Raw genomic sequence first — 13,123 nt, forward strand, 5'->3', positions numbered from 1 at the left:
AGACATTGGATGCATGATGGAGGGAAAAATGGGGGAGCATGTGGTTCCGTTTTGGTATTGCGCGGAGGACTAACGTAAAACGACACGGGGAAAGGTCCGCTTTGGAACAAAAGCCTTGCATTATAGGGTTAGTGTTATGATTAGTGGTGGTTCGACATAGGGTTATGGAGCCTGCCGGTGGAGATTCCTCGGGTCGCTTACTGGTGGCGACCCCAGTTCCAATCCGTTTGTAGCTAAGTCTTGGAGTCGATATCGAATTCCCGGAAATAATCAAGGAAGTCTAGGTTAATTGAATACTCGAATGGGGTGATGTGATATCTTAACACTATGAAAGCCTCTTCGTATAGCGATCCAGTTCTGTCACCCAGACTAGGTAACCCTTTACAAAAATCGCGCAAGTTTGAAGATACTCAAGTCCCGGGCCCTTGATTCGGTAAGATAGACTTCTTTCGGGAGCCAATCCGTGACCTTGCCTGCGGGTCGGCCGGGTCGAGCCTCGAGATGATCATTCTCACGTCCTAAAACCATGAGTCCGACAGCTGTCCCGGAAAGCCACGCTAGCACCATTCCATCGCCATTAAAGCCGGCTGTGATCCATTCGTTTGCTGGGGTGCTTTCTGGGTCGGAGGTTGTCCCCCCATGTGGATTGGAGACCCTTCGCCGTTTCGTGAATGTTGGACTAACTTTTCCGACGAAGGGGACGAGATCGGGCGTCCATCCCATACACCCTGACCACAGTTGCAGCACGTGTGCATGTTCGTCTTCCAGAACGACTGACCAGATTCCACCCAAGTAAGCACTGACAGTGGTGTCAACATTATTATCCTTCCAGATCCCAATCTCATCCATGCCTTTTCCATCCGATTTACATAGACCGCCACCGAGCATGATTTCTCCACCAGGGCTATGAGGGCCTGCGGATTGTCGAGGTCGCTGTGTAATATACTCGAAACCTTTTTTGCCAATAATACTCCACGACCTGGAGCCATCCAACTGTGATGAGGGCCCTTTGGCTGCTTGAGCAGACATGTGCCCGCGAACAGGAAAGATCTTACCTTTCAACCCGGGGATCAAGTTTGGTGCATATGCATCCGTAGCATGAATGACATGGGTAGTACGTATGTTGCCACGGGACGTACGAACAAGGTAGGGCATATCATCGTTATCTTGAACATATATCTCCTCGACCCTGGTACTCGTTTCGATGGAAAATGCCGATTGGTACTTAGTCTGCAAGCTCTTATAAATCGAAGTGACCAGTCGGTACGGCCACATAGCTCCGGCACGGTACGAAATAGCTCCGTAGCAATGACTATTCGCGCCGAATTTCTGGGCACCAGTCAACGCGACGAAAATATCCCCGTCCACAATCAACGTACCTCTTGCGCTTGTTTAGCATCCCAAATCATCGTATCCTGCGCGCACTCCGGAACCTCCCGTCGCAGTTCTTGGACCATAACCTGCGCTTTATCCCACATTGTCTGTTCGATGAAAATGTCCACAGTTTCCACTTCCCTTGCCTCTGCGTCCTCAAGACCTTCAGCGTTGACCAGCTCTAAAATTGTAGGGAGATGTCTCATTTGGAAACGGAGCACTCTTTTTGCACCTTCTTTGCCCAGTAACCCCTTCAGATCCGAGTACATGTGGTAAGGTGAACACTTCAAATGGCCACCATTTCTTCCCGTTGCACCACTGCACACCTGGCGTGCTTCCAAAATTACAATCCTTCTGTCTATACCCATTGCTTGGCATTCTGTCAGAATAGTGTAAGCCACGCTCGCCCCGGAGATTCCGGATCCAATGATCACAATATCTGCTGACTGGGGAAGCTCCGCAGACCTCGTGTCCACCAAATCAGGATATTTTGGGTTAGTCTGCCAGAAAGCGATGGTGGGATCTGGCACTGGAAACTCAGGAGTTGTGATGCGTTGTAAAAGGGCATTGCCCTCAGAGGCACTCTGTGAGAGCTCCGACCAGAAGGCGGCTGACGCGTGATAAGTCTCATTGATGGTAGACAGTACGGCGCCCATCTTTTAAGTACGTAAGTATTCGCTAGAGAGATCTAATTAGAAAAGCTCCTCGGGGGTGGATGAAAGACGCTTGGCGATTATAGTCCCGATGCGATAGATTATTCACCGGGTTTGGAACTAAAGATGACAGATCCTAGCTCAGAGAGCAAATAAATAGTAAGAAACCGTGTTGAGAGATGAGTCCGGCTTAGGCAAGGGAGAGAAGTCAGAGACGGGTCTTTATACGTTGACTCTAGTTTAAAGAACACTTTAAGTATTCGGTATTCGGCATGTTGTGTTTCTTCCACTAATCCTCCAGGCTAATCTAGATGTAGTTAAAAGGTACCTTAGTCATTTCTAACTTTGACTAACGTACACAACCACCGAGTGATGCACTCCGTATTTCATATAAAATCGACATTTTTCAATTCCTTATATCTCAACTATACAGCCCTCAGTCAAGTCTATTTTAAGCCAGTAGATTGTATATATAGGTATATGTTGATGTCTTCTACCTTTTCTAATATAGATCAAGGGAAGTCTTAGATACAGTCTAATGAGGAAACAATACAGTGTAATTTATATTACTCAGGTATTTAACACACTACACTATATAGATATTTAATAGACAGGCTAGTTATTATGCCAAATAAAGATATCTAGTATATCATATAAAATGGGGATCAAATGGTTGAATATACAGGATTGAAAAATGTCGACTTTATATGGAAATACGGAGTGCATCACTCGGTGGTTGTGTACGTTAAATCTGATCTTAGTTCTACTTAAATTTTATGGAACAAATCATATTTAACCAAGTTTAAGGAGATTGAGAACAACATTCATTACGCTTCCGTATCCGCTTAGCAAAAACTGGGGTATATGAAAAAGTCCAAACAACACCAATAAAGAAATACAGGCTTCAGTCGTCTTCTCGTCGATAGTTAGAGCGTAGTGCTAGTACCGGACCATACTGCCGAATCATTACATCAGGTATAAGGAATTTTGGATACCCCCAACCTTAAATAGTAGGAATAAAATGCTTTGACGAGTCTTCTTGCTCGCTAAACGACTCACGGAAGGCCGCGATACCAGCGATAATGCCAACAGCCATGAAAAGAAGGGAGATAATGGACCAGATAACACCCCAGCATCGGGAAGAGCCCCCATATCGCTGAGCGAAAACACTAGCATCGGAGGTATTGACCTTCCGAATAATAAGGTCGTCACACTATTGTAGCGGGCGCGATTAGCAGGAGTCGGCAACATGAAGACGGGGGAACTCACAATATCCCAGACGCTGTAAAGGGCGGACATAACACCAATGAAAAGCTGCAGCTATGTTAGAAGGGGTGTTACTTTGGACATTCAGAGTACTTCAGTACTTACCACCACCCACTTCAGCGCCTCTCCATGTGCAATGAACCAACACGCCACCAACAGCCCAACCGCGAGGAGGATGGTGACGATGGTCAACCAGTCTCTCCGGGCCCACCAGAGTGTGAGCAGGAAGCAGACTCCCAGAACAATACTGGCAACCTTGCTCGCGACAATATCGAACCCCGCGAAGATCAGGAGGGCACCGATAATGGACGATCCCAGGTAGCCAGCGGGGAGCGTGACGGCGCTAATACCACCTTGCATGTGTGTGACTCCCCCTTCATGGGGATCAAGGGAGATGGACTTGACTTTGCCTCCAGTGCAGCACGCGGTGATCGCATGGCCGAATTCATGGAAAGCAATAACCAACATCTATTAATTGTCAGTACTTCGATAATCCATAGAAGGATAGTGGAAATAAGTTGTCCTCACCTTAAAAGGCCATAGCGACCACCGGAGATAAGGTAAGTTCCATAAAAGCGCAATAACCACCACGTAAACAGCCATCACTCCGAGTGTCACCGCCTGTGTGTGAGTGACGGTCAAGTCGCGCTTTGCGAGATGGGAGCCCGCAGTCTCGAGGGCTCTGGTTTCGAGCATCGCATAGTGTGGTGCCATCGTGAATATTCTTCTTCACTGCACCGAATAGTTCGAAGAAGGTCTTCTTTATTGAATTCTGATGTTGTATGTTTATGAGTGTTGCCTTACGCGTCTAACTTGTAGATCCTTGCCTATAATGGATTAGCTTGTGGCTGGTCCAAGGGGTATTTTTAGCATGTTTGTACGTGGCTGACAATGGTAAGGCTGCCCAATCAGGAGTCTCTGTTCTACATTCTGCTTCAGGTGTCGATGCCACATCAGAAAGTTGAATGATCCCCTCTCCTTCGGGTTTTATGGCACCACATTTCTCAAATGGATCTTTAAACCATTTTTCTAATGCTATAGTCCAATTATAAGCCTTCAAATTTCCACATCAGCACCTTATGGCGCAGTACGGCAAGTGGATCATGATCCAAATTAGTTGCTGGGCCCATCCCTTCACTGCATGCTTTGGGGCACGGGGGTTTATATAATTCTCAACGGTCAACTAGATCAGCTCCAACAGGAAGTTTCCCGGCAGGCCTGGCACATCTACTTCCCATCAATGAGCTCAGGCAGCAGAGCAATACATAGCCTCCCTCAAGGGCTGCTGCAATCAAAATAGGAAAAGCTTTGAAGTATAATTATTCTGGACACCGGAAATCAACTATCACAACTCTGCGGAACGCAGGTTGTACAGATCCACTTGTCCACATGCATAAGTGAACTAAAGATGTGAACTGTTCTTGAAACTCCCATGCCTCCCTGCACCGCGACTAAATTTTGTGGCTCCTTTAATACTCTCAAGGTCCAAAACCTCCACACCCTTCTCATACTCCTGTCTCAGGGCATCCTGGAACGAACTAGCCTGATACGCACTATAATAGCAAGAACCACGGTCCGTGTTCATACAAAGCTGCGGAAACGACAGCAATTGTTTCGCGATAGCAGTGGCCTCCTCCACCGCTTTCCCCTTGGCTACAACACGATTTGCCAAACCCATCGAGAAAGCCTCGGTCGCACTAACTGGCCGCCCGGTCAATATCATATCAAGCGCTCTACCTAATCCAACAATCGCCTGGAGACGCACGGTGCCTCCGTCGATAAGTGGAACCCCCCATCGCCTGCAGAAAACACCAAATACAGCATCCTCTTCCACCACGCGAATGTCACAGAGTAGACTTAACTCCAATCCACCGGCCACGGCATGCCCAGCGACAGCTCCAATGATAGGTTTCTGGATGTGGAGCCGGGATGGACCCATCGGCCCGAGAGAGCGTTCGCCGGATTTTGGTGGCGCTTGAAAATGGCCCCGTCCTCCCTTTGTCGCTTTATCGCTATTGCCCTGTCCAGCTACTTCGTGAAGGTCGGCACCAGCGCAGAATGTACTGCCCACTCCCGTAAGGATGCAGACTTTCTGTGAGGGATCATTTTCGAAGGCTAGAATCTTTTCATAGAGAATCTGTGCCGTGCTTGGATCGACGGCGTTTCTTCGATAGGGCCGGTTGATTGTTATGGTGGTAATTCCTTCATTAGTGGATCTAACAAGAACTGGATCGGATTCTGACTGCATATTGCCGTTAGACTTGTATGGATGATCTGTGGATGTCCTTAAACAAGATGCGTGCGGAGTCAATATATCCTAGGCTATGTAGCCTCGGATCAATTGCACAGCCGAGGCCAGGTCCCACCCCATACATAGGAAATTAGACGTCCAACGCTATGCATTCATTAGTATAATCTGCATAGCTAACCTTCCATTACATTGTCACTAATAGTATGGAGTTGAGATTCAAACGTGCCATCTAATATCAAAAACAGCGCCACTCGGCGGATGATCATACACTGTAGAATATCTGGTAAGGTATTCGTGTGAAACGATATCAAAACAATGAAATTTATGATCCTATCGAACTATCGAGAAGGTCAATCTAGGTGGGAATTATGAGGCCTTTTATATGTGGCCTAATTGCCATAGTATTCAACAATCCACATACTTCCGCAGGTGGTCAATTCACCAAGCATATCCCAGGCGACTGCGATACTAGGTAATTTCATGGGCATATACAATATACACTCCACGCTCCAACGAGATACATATTCGGTTTCCTCGTCTCAGAACTAGAAGAGGGAGTTAGATCGACATTACGCTTGAACCAAAACGTCCTCGAGAATCAGTCCGATCGCGTAGTTGTTGCTTTAATAGCCTCATGCTTTGATTCCCCAGGGATTCCTCCGTATCGACGATAGGTCCACCCTTTTAGACATTTCTAACACAGCCTACCAGGTCGGATTAAGCCATGATATGTCATTACGCAAGTCGAGATCAATCATGTTCATGGCTTGCACCGATCTGGTGGCACCGTGGATCCGCTTCGGGTGTTCCGACCGGTAGGGTTGCAATGATAATCTCGGGAGTCGGGATTGAAGAATCGCAAACTCGAGATTGAACAGCTCGGCGAAATACTTTGGAAGACATTCAAGGCATGGAGGACGCTAAATTAACTGTGGCGTCAAAGTTATTGTTCCTTCCACACATATCTATTTTTTTCAAGGCCGGTCCATCAATGACATCTAGCTTCGGCCTAATGGTTAGGCCGAGGGGTACAGAGGCTCCAGGTTCGATGGGTTTATAGACTCCCATATAAGGCGTGGTGCCTTCCTACTGTTGCTCGAGAACTTTTTGTAGTCCCCCTGTGTATCTCACAGCCGCACTGAAAAGATGAGTAGTCAAATCTCACAGTCCCTAGTCCAAAGCCGAAAACTTCTGGTACGGGCACTGGTAGCACTTCAGAATCCAGTCCTGTAAGTAAAACACACCCCAACTCCAAATTATACTGGCAACTAACCACCGACTTGATAGCTCCGGTGTCGGGGCCGCAGCATGCACACTTTTTGTCTTTCAATTACTCCGGCAAGCCTTCCTGCAAATATGGGGTCATGGCCCTATTAACGCTACGAAGCGGTTATACAAAGCAATCAGAAGTCAAGTATACGGCTGGCTTCTAGCGTCTCCTTTCCTCCAGAGGAAAGTGAATTCTGAAGTGGAAAAATCGGTCGCCCAAATCACGGCAAAGTTTATGGCGGAGAGCGCCGAAATGGAGCGATATAGAACCCTTCCCGACAACGGCTGGGACGATGAGGAGGTACTGGCCGAATTGGAGAAAATCTCAAGCATGGAACATGTTCGCTGGGAGGATGGGCGAGTGAGCGGTGCAGTCTATCATGGCGGGAAAGAGATGCTCGAGCTACAAAACAAGGCATACAGCTCTTTTACTGTTTCAAATCCTATTCATCCAGATGTCTTCCCCGGTGTACGTAAGATGGAGGCGGAAATTATCTCGATGGTATGTTTATCTGCAACATGCTACGGTTGGAAGGCGACAGAAGTGTAACATTTTGTTCAGGTTCTTGCACTGTTTAACGCACCGAACGATGCAGCCGGTGCCACAACAAGTGGAGGCACAGAGTCGATTCTGGCCGCCTGTTTAAGTGCCCGTGAGCGTGGCCGGGTTGAGAAAGGCATTCGGAAGCCGGAAATGTACGCTTCCCTCGGAGTTGAGCTTCGCTAGGATTCTCATTAACAATACAGCAGGATCATCCCCACTACTGCACATCCTGCATTCCGGAAGGCAGGCAACTATTTCAACATTAAAATTCACGAGGTCGACTGTCCCGCGCCGTCGTATCAAGTCGATGTTCGAACGGTGTCACGCCTCATTAACCGTAATACAATTCTCTTAGTTGGCTCGGCACCCAACTACCCCCATGGGGTCATCGACGGGATCGCCGATCTCTCTCGGATTGCAGAGTCCCGAAACATTCTCCTACATGTTGACTGCTGTTTGGGTTCGTTTATGATCGCATTTCTGCAGAAGGCAGGCTTTGAAACCGTTCCCTTCGACTTTAGGCTGGCAGGCGTTACTTCCATCAGTTGTGACACCCACAAGTACGGCTTCGCGCCTAAGGGAACCAGTGTGGTCATGTACCGGACCAAGGAATTACGCGCGTACCAATACTATATCTCTCCGGATTGGTCTGGAGGGGTGTATGCATCACACGGCATTATGGGTTCGCGTCCCGGTGCTCTTCTCGCAGGATGCTGGGCGAGTATGGTGAAGCAAGGAGCAGCTGGCTATATCCAAGCATGCCGAAGTATTGTTGGCTGCAGGAGGAGCATCGAAAAGTCCCTCCGCGGTCCCCTACTATCTGCTCACTTGCAGGTGATTGGGAATCCCTTGGTCAGTGTTGTTGCCTTCACGAGTCCAAAATTGAACATACTGCACATTGCCGACGAGATGACTGCGCGTGGATGGCATCTTAACGCCCTACAAAACCCTCCTGCCATCCATATTGCCGTTACACTACCGATTGTCCAAGCTGAAGACCAGCTGCTCAGCGACTTGCAAGAGGTAGTCGAGGCAGAGGCAAAGATGGTTGAGAGTGGTGAGATCGAACGGGGAACACCAGGCAACTCGGTTGCTCTATACGGCGTTGCTGGAAGCTTGCCAAACAAGGGAGTCGTGGTCAAATTGATTCGTGGATATCTGGACGCCCTGTATACTGTATAGGCTTCCCGTATGTTTTATGCTCTCGTTTGTTCCCCGTTTATAAACTTATGTTCTTATATAGTTAGAACCTCAAGTGTCTGTCTACAGTTTCCTATAGGTTGTCGTAGAAGACCCATCGGAGATTATCCTGCGGTTGTAGAATATTTCCGAGGTGTCTACATTATATTAAAGTATAACTAACGAATTCCAACAGTTATGACTATTTCAAACAAACATTCTTATTCCTCTTTGGAAGGTTAATTTCCCCAAATTTACTTGTTCAGAAAGTTTCAACCAACCTTTTCTTCCTCTTGTCATCGCCTCGGGTCTCGGGTCTGGACCCAATCGTTCCTACTCGGAGCTCGGGAATCGGCAAGTATTGAGTGGGGTTGAACAAAACTCCCTACTCCACATTTAGAGACATTGATGTTAGATCAATTCCTGCCACTTAGAATCATTTATACCTTCCACCATCATGATAAGGAAGAGCGCGTGTCTCTCATGTCGGTCCAAAAAGCTTCGCTGTGATGGACGGACGCCGCTATGCAGCAATTGCCATCGTCTCTCGCTCGACTGTCAGTATGCGACGCAGAGGAGGAAGACAGGTCCAAAGAAGGGTTATCTAAAGGATATAGAGGCGCGTTTACGTATGTCTAGCCCATCTTAGCGCCAATGGGCTTGCGCCCAAATCCTAACTAAGGGCTTACTAAATGCTTCTTTTGGATAGTGCGAACGGAGCAGCTCCTTGAACACCGAAGTGAGTTGGACGCCACAAAAAGGACTGTAGATGGCCCTTCAGTTGGCAAGAACCCTATCCTTGGTCGAGGGACACCATCCTCACTACTGGATACGAACGCCTGTGATGGTTGCTCACCATCGGCACCAAGGCCAGATCACGACTGCCACGCGAACACCAGTGGTTTACAGGACCAGCAGAGCCATGAGGCTTTTGCTTTGTCAGACGAAAAGTATTCCCAAGTACCCCCAGATTTTGCTGATGAACTGTAAGAGCCTTCATCCTTCTATAAAGCCTAACACTTGTCCCTGCTGCCTACAGATAGAAAGATTGATTGACGGGGATATCGATCCTGACCGAGAAGTCCCCACGTAGTATTCGTCGCGAAGAACTGATTTAGCAGCTAGGGATCGTATATATTTCCAAAATGTTCATCCTACCATGCCGATTCTTCACACGTCACGGTACTTAAGCAAAGTGTCATCGCCGATCTCTGACGGCGGTCCACCCCGTTGTCTGCGATATATTATGTGGAGTCTCGCAGCAGCTGCCTCAGAGAAGTACCCCCAGAGAACAGAAGAGTTCTATCAGAGCGCCAGGCATTATGCCCATGAAGATGAAATGCACAGCTATGGAGAGACTGTAGTTTCGATAGCGCAATGTCAATCTTGGAGCTTGATCGGTTACTACGAGATTAAACACGCTCTATTCCCGCGAGCCTGGCTTAGTGTGGGCAAAGCAATTAGAATCGCCCAAATGCTACAGCTACACCGGCTCGATGGGGTTGGAGCGAAAATGAAGGCAGCCATGTTGCAGCCTCCCAAGGATTGGACCGATATAGAAGAGCGGCGCCGTGTTTTCTGGCTTATATTCTGTCTGGATAGATTTCTCAGCATGGGCACAGGCTGGCCGATGACACTTGACGAGAGCCAAGTGAGCCGGACGATCATCTTGACCTACATCTTGCTAACCTCATATACAGATATCAACAAATCTGCCGTCTTCCGAAGAATCCTTCCAAAATGACAAGCCTTCCGTCTCTTGCTCCCTTCGAGAGGCCCTTCTTCCAGAAAAAATGGGAACTCTGTCGCCACTCGGCGCAGTCGTCGTTGTGTCATTGCTTGCCGGACGGAACTTGAATCACTTACAGCTCTTCAGTGATGAGACTTACAGCCCCAGTGAATTCTGGAAAACCCATCAAGCTATGGACAGCGTGTTACTAAATCTCAGCTTATATTTCCCGGAATGTCTTCGCATACCTCTCTCCATTGACGAGCCGAACGTAGTCTTTGTACATATGATGATTCATGTCCTGACTATATGTCTACACCAAGCAGCCGCTGATCAAGCGCGTCGAGGCTCAGAGCATAGCCAATCTGCATCTGAGTGTGAGACAAGGTGTTTATCGTCTGCTCTTGCCATCGCAAACATCATGCGACTTGCCTGCCACACCGATCTGGCTGCAGTGAGTTTCACATTCCATTCGGAGTATTACCAGCCCTTGTTAAATTTATCCTTAGATGCACGTTTTCACCCCGTTTTGCCTTTTTGTAGCCGCCAGAGTCCTCCTCGAGCCAAGGCATCGCAACTCCCCCGAATATGAGCCTCATCATGAATTCCTCCGGCACGCCTTACAAGCGTTCAGGCGCCTGAACCCACTAACAGCCGTGTTCCTCATGGGATTCCGACAAAAAGAACTCGCGCGCGATGGAATCTATCTCTCCACGGAAGCGCTATTAAAAACACCAGCGTACGATGGGGACAGAGCCTCGAAGAGACTAGTTTTCATTCGAGGTTTCTAGTAAGACTTCCAAGAGATAAAGCCATGAGCCTTGTATGCATACCCTGGGGGACTATACTAACTTTCACATAGTCCCATCTACGAAGTCCCTGGGAAGGGCTCAAACTCTCAAGGAAATGAGAGTCAACAGGGTGTCTCCCAATACATTGAAAATTCTATGCCCTCCGCCAATGCTGGGTATTCCTCTACACGTTCCGATGAGGGGGAGCCCATTACGCCGCCTGCTGTAAGCATAAGTGTGCCGCAGGAGTACCCCGGCTATCCGGACGCCGTGGATGGATCTGACGTGAACCAATTCGAGCAACTTGCACAACCGTTCAATATGTCTAGTTTCGAATTCTTCCCCTTTCTGGCCTGCTCACCCGTCGCCTTCCCTCTGAATCTAGAAACCAGCATTTCTCCGGAGATGCTAGAATGTAACCCACACCCACCTTGATCAGGTTAGCAACTAGATAGTTAATACCTTTGTGCGTCTATATCTCAATCTATTACTCAAACCGCTCACCATCGAGATATGCAACATAGCTAATACACTCAAAGTATCAGTACCACATAATCAAAACATATACAACCAAACTCCCAATAAAAACCCCATCGCTAAACACACCAAACACCACAACTCCTCAATCGCCAAACCTCAACTACGTGAACACAATTTCCTAATAATCCCAACACACAAAAATCCTCTCAAAACAAAGTACAAAACAGGAGAAGAAGAAGAAGAAGAAGAAGAAAAATAAAAAGAACTGTCACCCCTCAACATCCCCCTTCCTCGCCCCCTCCGCCCTCCAAACAACCCACGCAACCGTAACCGAAAACTTCAACCCCATAGCCAACCACAAACTCGCCGCCATAATGGTAACCCTCGACAAACCCCCGGCGGTCATGGCCCCCAAAAACAATGCCAAGAACGCGCCCACCCGTCTATTCCGCTTGGTATTAACCCTCGCCGTCAGCCTAGGATCAACCAGCAAATCACACAATAGCGTAGTCAACACGACGGTGGGGATTTCATCTATACCCAGGACGCGGGACGCGACGATTTGCCCGCCGGCTTGGAAGGAGAGGAGGGAGATGGGGAGGATTTGCATCCACTCGATGGGGGCGCGGGGATCTTCGGGTTTGGGGTCGATGATGCCCAGTTGGACTAAGATTGCGGCGACAAGGAGGGCGGCGGTTTGGACGCCGAAGGAGAGGATGAGGGTTGAACGGCGACGGGGGGTGAGGAGGCGGGAGACGTGGATGAAGAGGATGTTGCTGGTTATGAAGACTGTTAGGGCGATGAGGGATTTGGCCCAGAGGTAGGAGGGGTATGCCGGTTGGCCGGATGCGCCGAGGGCAATGAAGACGCTGTTTCCTGCGGGGTTTTCGTTAGTGACTAAGGGGGTGTGTGGGGAGGGGGGGGGGTTGTATTTGGGTGAAGGGTACCTGTTTGCATGCTGGCGAAACTACCCCAGGCATTGAAGGAGAGTCCGTCGACGAGGCCGCTGACGAAGCTGCAGATTATGAGGACGATGTCGGTGTGAGTTGTGTCAATATTGGCGCGGAAGTGCCGGGATAGTGTTGAGCGGAGTGTTGTTTCAACTGGCTCTGCGAGGGATGGCGCCGTGCTGCAGCCTGAGGACCAGATGCCGCCGGGTTCTTTGTCTTTGGGGTTATCTTCTGTTCGGGGTAGAGGTTGATTGGGGCGTGAGGATGGTTCCCAGTTGATGGAAGGGGTGTTGTTTGGGGCTGTGACGAGAGAGATACCCCCCGGTAAGGAGGGAGTAGTACTATGCATTGCTTTACTGGTAGATACTAAACAGTAATGGAATATCTGATAGTGAGTTCAAGATAGGGTTCCAGGTAACTTTGTAAAAGCTTCATGGGAATAGAAGGCGAATAATCTAGCACAGCCCTCTACTTAAGTCCAAGGTATAACTATGCTACGAAAATCCTCTCCGCACCCAAGAACTAGTATTATCTGTGCCAAGATGAGATCCTGAAGTCATCAGCTTAACGCGGGTCAAACTGATATGAGCTCTCTGGATAACAACATCCAGGTAGATCCTTGCAGAACTCGTGCTTG

The 13,123-nt window shown here is 48.5% G+C and overlaps 6 protein-coding genes across 6 annotated transcripts; 2 read left to right on the top strand and 4 right to left on the bottom strand.

Annotated features, from left to right (window-relative positions):
- Window positions 1-262: 262 nt before the first annotated feature.
- Window positions 263-2,235, bottom strand: BDW43DRAFT_266698 (NAD(P)/FAD-dependent oxidoreductase). Its single transcript, XM_032040896.1, has 2 exons — window positions 1,380-2,235; window positions 263-1,329 (listed from the first exon to the last, which is right to left on the bottom strand). The coding sequence occupies exons 1-2, from the start codon at window positions 2,028-2,030 to the stop codon at window positions 382-384; spliced, it is 1,599 nt and encodes a 532-aa protein (XP_031903866.1). The 5' UTR covers window positions 2,031-2,235; the 3' UTR covers window positions 263-381.
- Window positions 2,236-2,738: 503 nt separating this feature from the next.
- Window positions 2,739-4,021, bottom strand: BDW43DRAFT_266700 (M50 family metallopeptidase). The gene is made up of 4 exons (XM_032040897.1): window positions 3,822-4,021; window positions 3,399-3,761; window positions 3,297-3,341; window positions 2,739-3,240 (listed from the first exon to the last, which is right to left on the bottom strand). The coding sequence occupies exons 1-4, from the start codon at window positions 4,005-4,007 to the stop codon at window positions 3,031-3,033; spliced, it is 804 nt and encodes a 267-aa protein (XP_031903867.1). The 5' UTR covers window positions 4,008-4,021; the 3' UTR covers window positions 2,739-3,030.
- Window positions 4,022-4,363: 342 nt separating this feature from the next.
- BDW43DRAFT_266704 (enoyl-CoA hydratase/isomerase family protein) lies at window positions 4,364-5,705 on the bottom strand. The gene has a single exon (XM_032040898.1). It carries the CDS (start codon window positions 5,539-5,541, stop codon window positions 4,696-4,698), a length of 846 nt encoding a protein of 281 aa, XP_031903868.1. The 5' UTR covers window positions 5,542-5,705; the 3' UTR covers window positions 4,364-4,695.
- Window positions 5,706-6,690: 985 nt separating this feature from the next.
- BDW43DRAFT_298012 (pyridoxal phosphate-dependent transferase) lies at window positions 6,691-8,539 on the top strand (the record flags this gene model as incomplete). The annotated part of the gene is made up of 4 exons (XM_032044491.1): window positions 6,691-6,773; window positions 6,832-7,315; window positions 7,376-7,509; window positions 7,564-8,539. 4 exons carry the CDS (start codon window positions 6,691-6,693, stop codon window positions 8,537-8,539), a joined length of 1,677 nt encoding a protein of 558 aa, XP_031903869.1.
- Window positions 8,540-8,906: 367 nt separating this feature from the next.
- On the top strand, window positions 8,907-11,801 carry BDW43DRAFT_266711 (Zn(II)2Cys6 transcription factor). The gene is made up of 6 exons (XM_032040899.1): window positions 8,907-9,165; window positions 9,246-9,522; window positions 9,662-10,187; window positions 10,237-10,719; window positions 10,775-11,495; window positions 11,596-11,801. The coding sequence occupies exons 1-5, from the start codon at window positions 8,994-8,996 to the stop codon at window positions 11,054-11,056; spliced, it is 1,740 nt and encodes a 579-aa protein (XP_031903870.1). The 5' UTR covers window positions 8,907-8,993; the 3' UTR covers window positions 11,057-11,495; window positions 11,596-11,801.
- A 3-nt stretch (window positions 11,802-11,804) lies between these two features.
- BDW43DRAFT_308045 (YoaK family protein) lies at window positions 11,805-12,835 on the bottom strand (the record flags this gene model as incomplete). The annotated part of the gene is made up of 2 exons (XM_032046391.1): window positions 11,805-12,412; window positions 12,484-12,835. 2 exons carry the CDS (start codon window positions 12,833-12,835, stop codon window positions 11,805-11,807), a joined length of 960 nt encoding a protein of 319 aa, XP_031903871.1.
- Window positions 12,836-13,123: the final 288 nt, after the last annotated feature.

The sequence above is a fragment of the Aspergillus alliaceus genome (genome assembly GCF_009176365.1).
Source record: "Aspergillus alliaceus strain CBS 536.65 unplaced genomic scaffold BDW43scaffold_7, whole genome shotgun sequence".
Taxonomy (NCBI): Eukaryota; Fungi; Ascomycota; class Eurotiomycetes; order Eurotiales; family Aspergillaceae; genus Aspergillus; species Aspergillus alliaceus.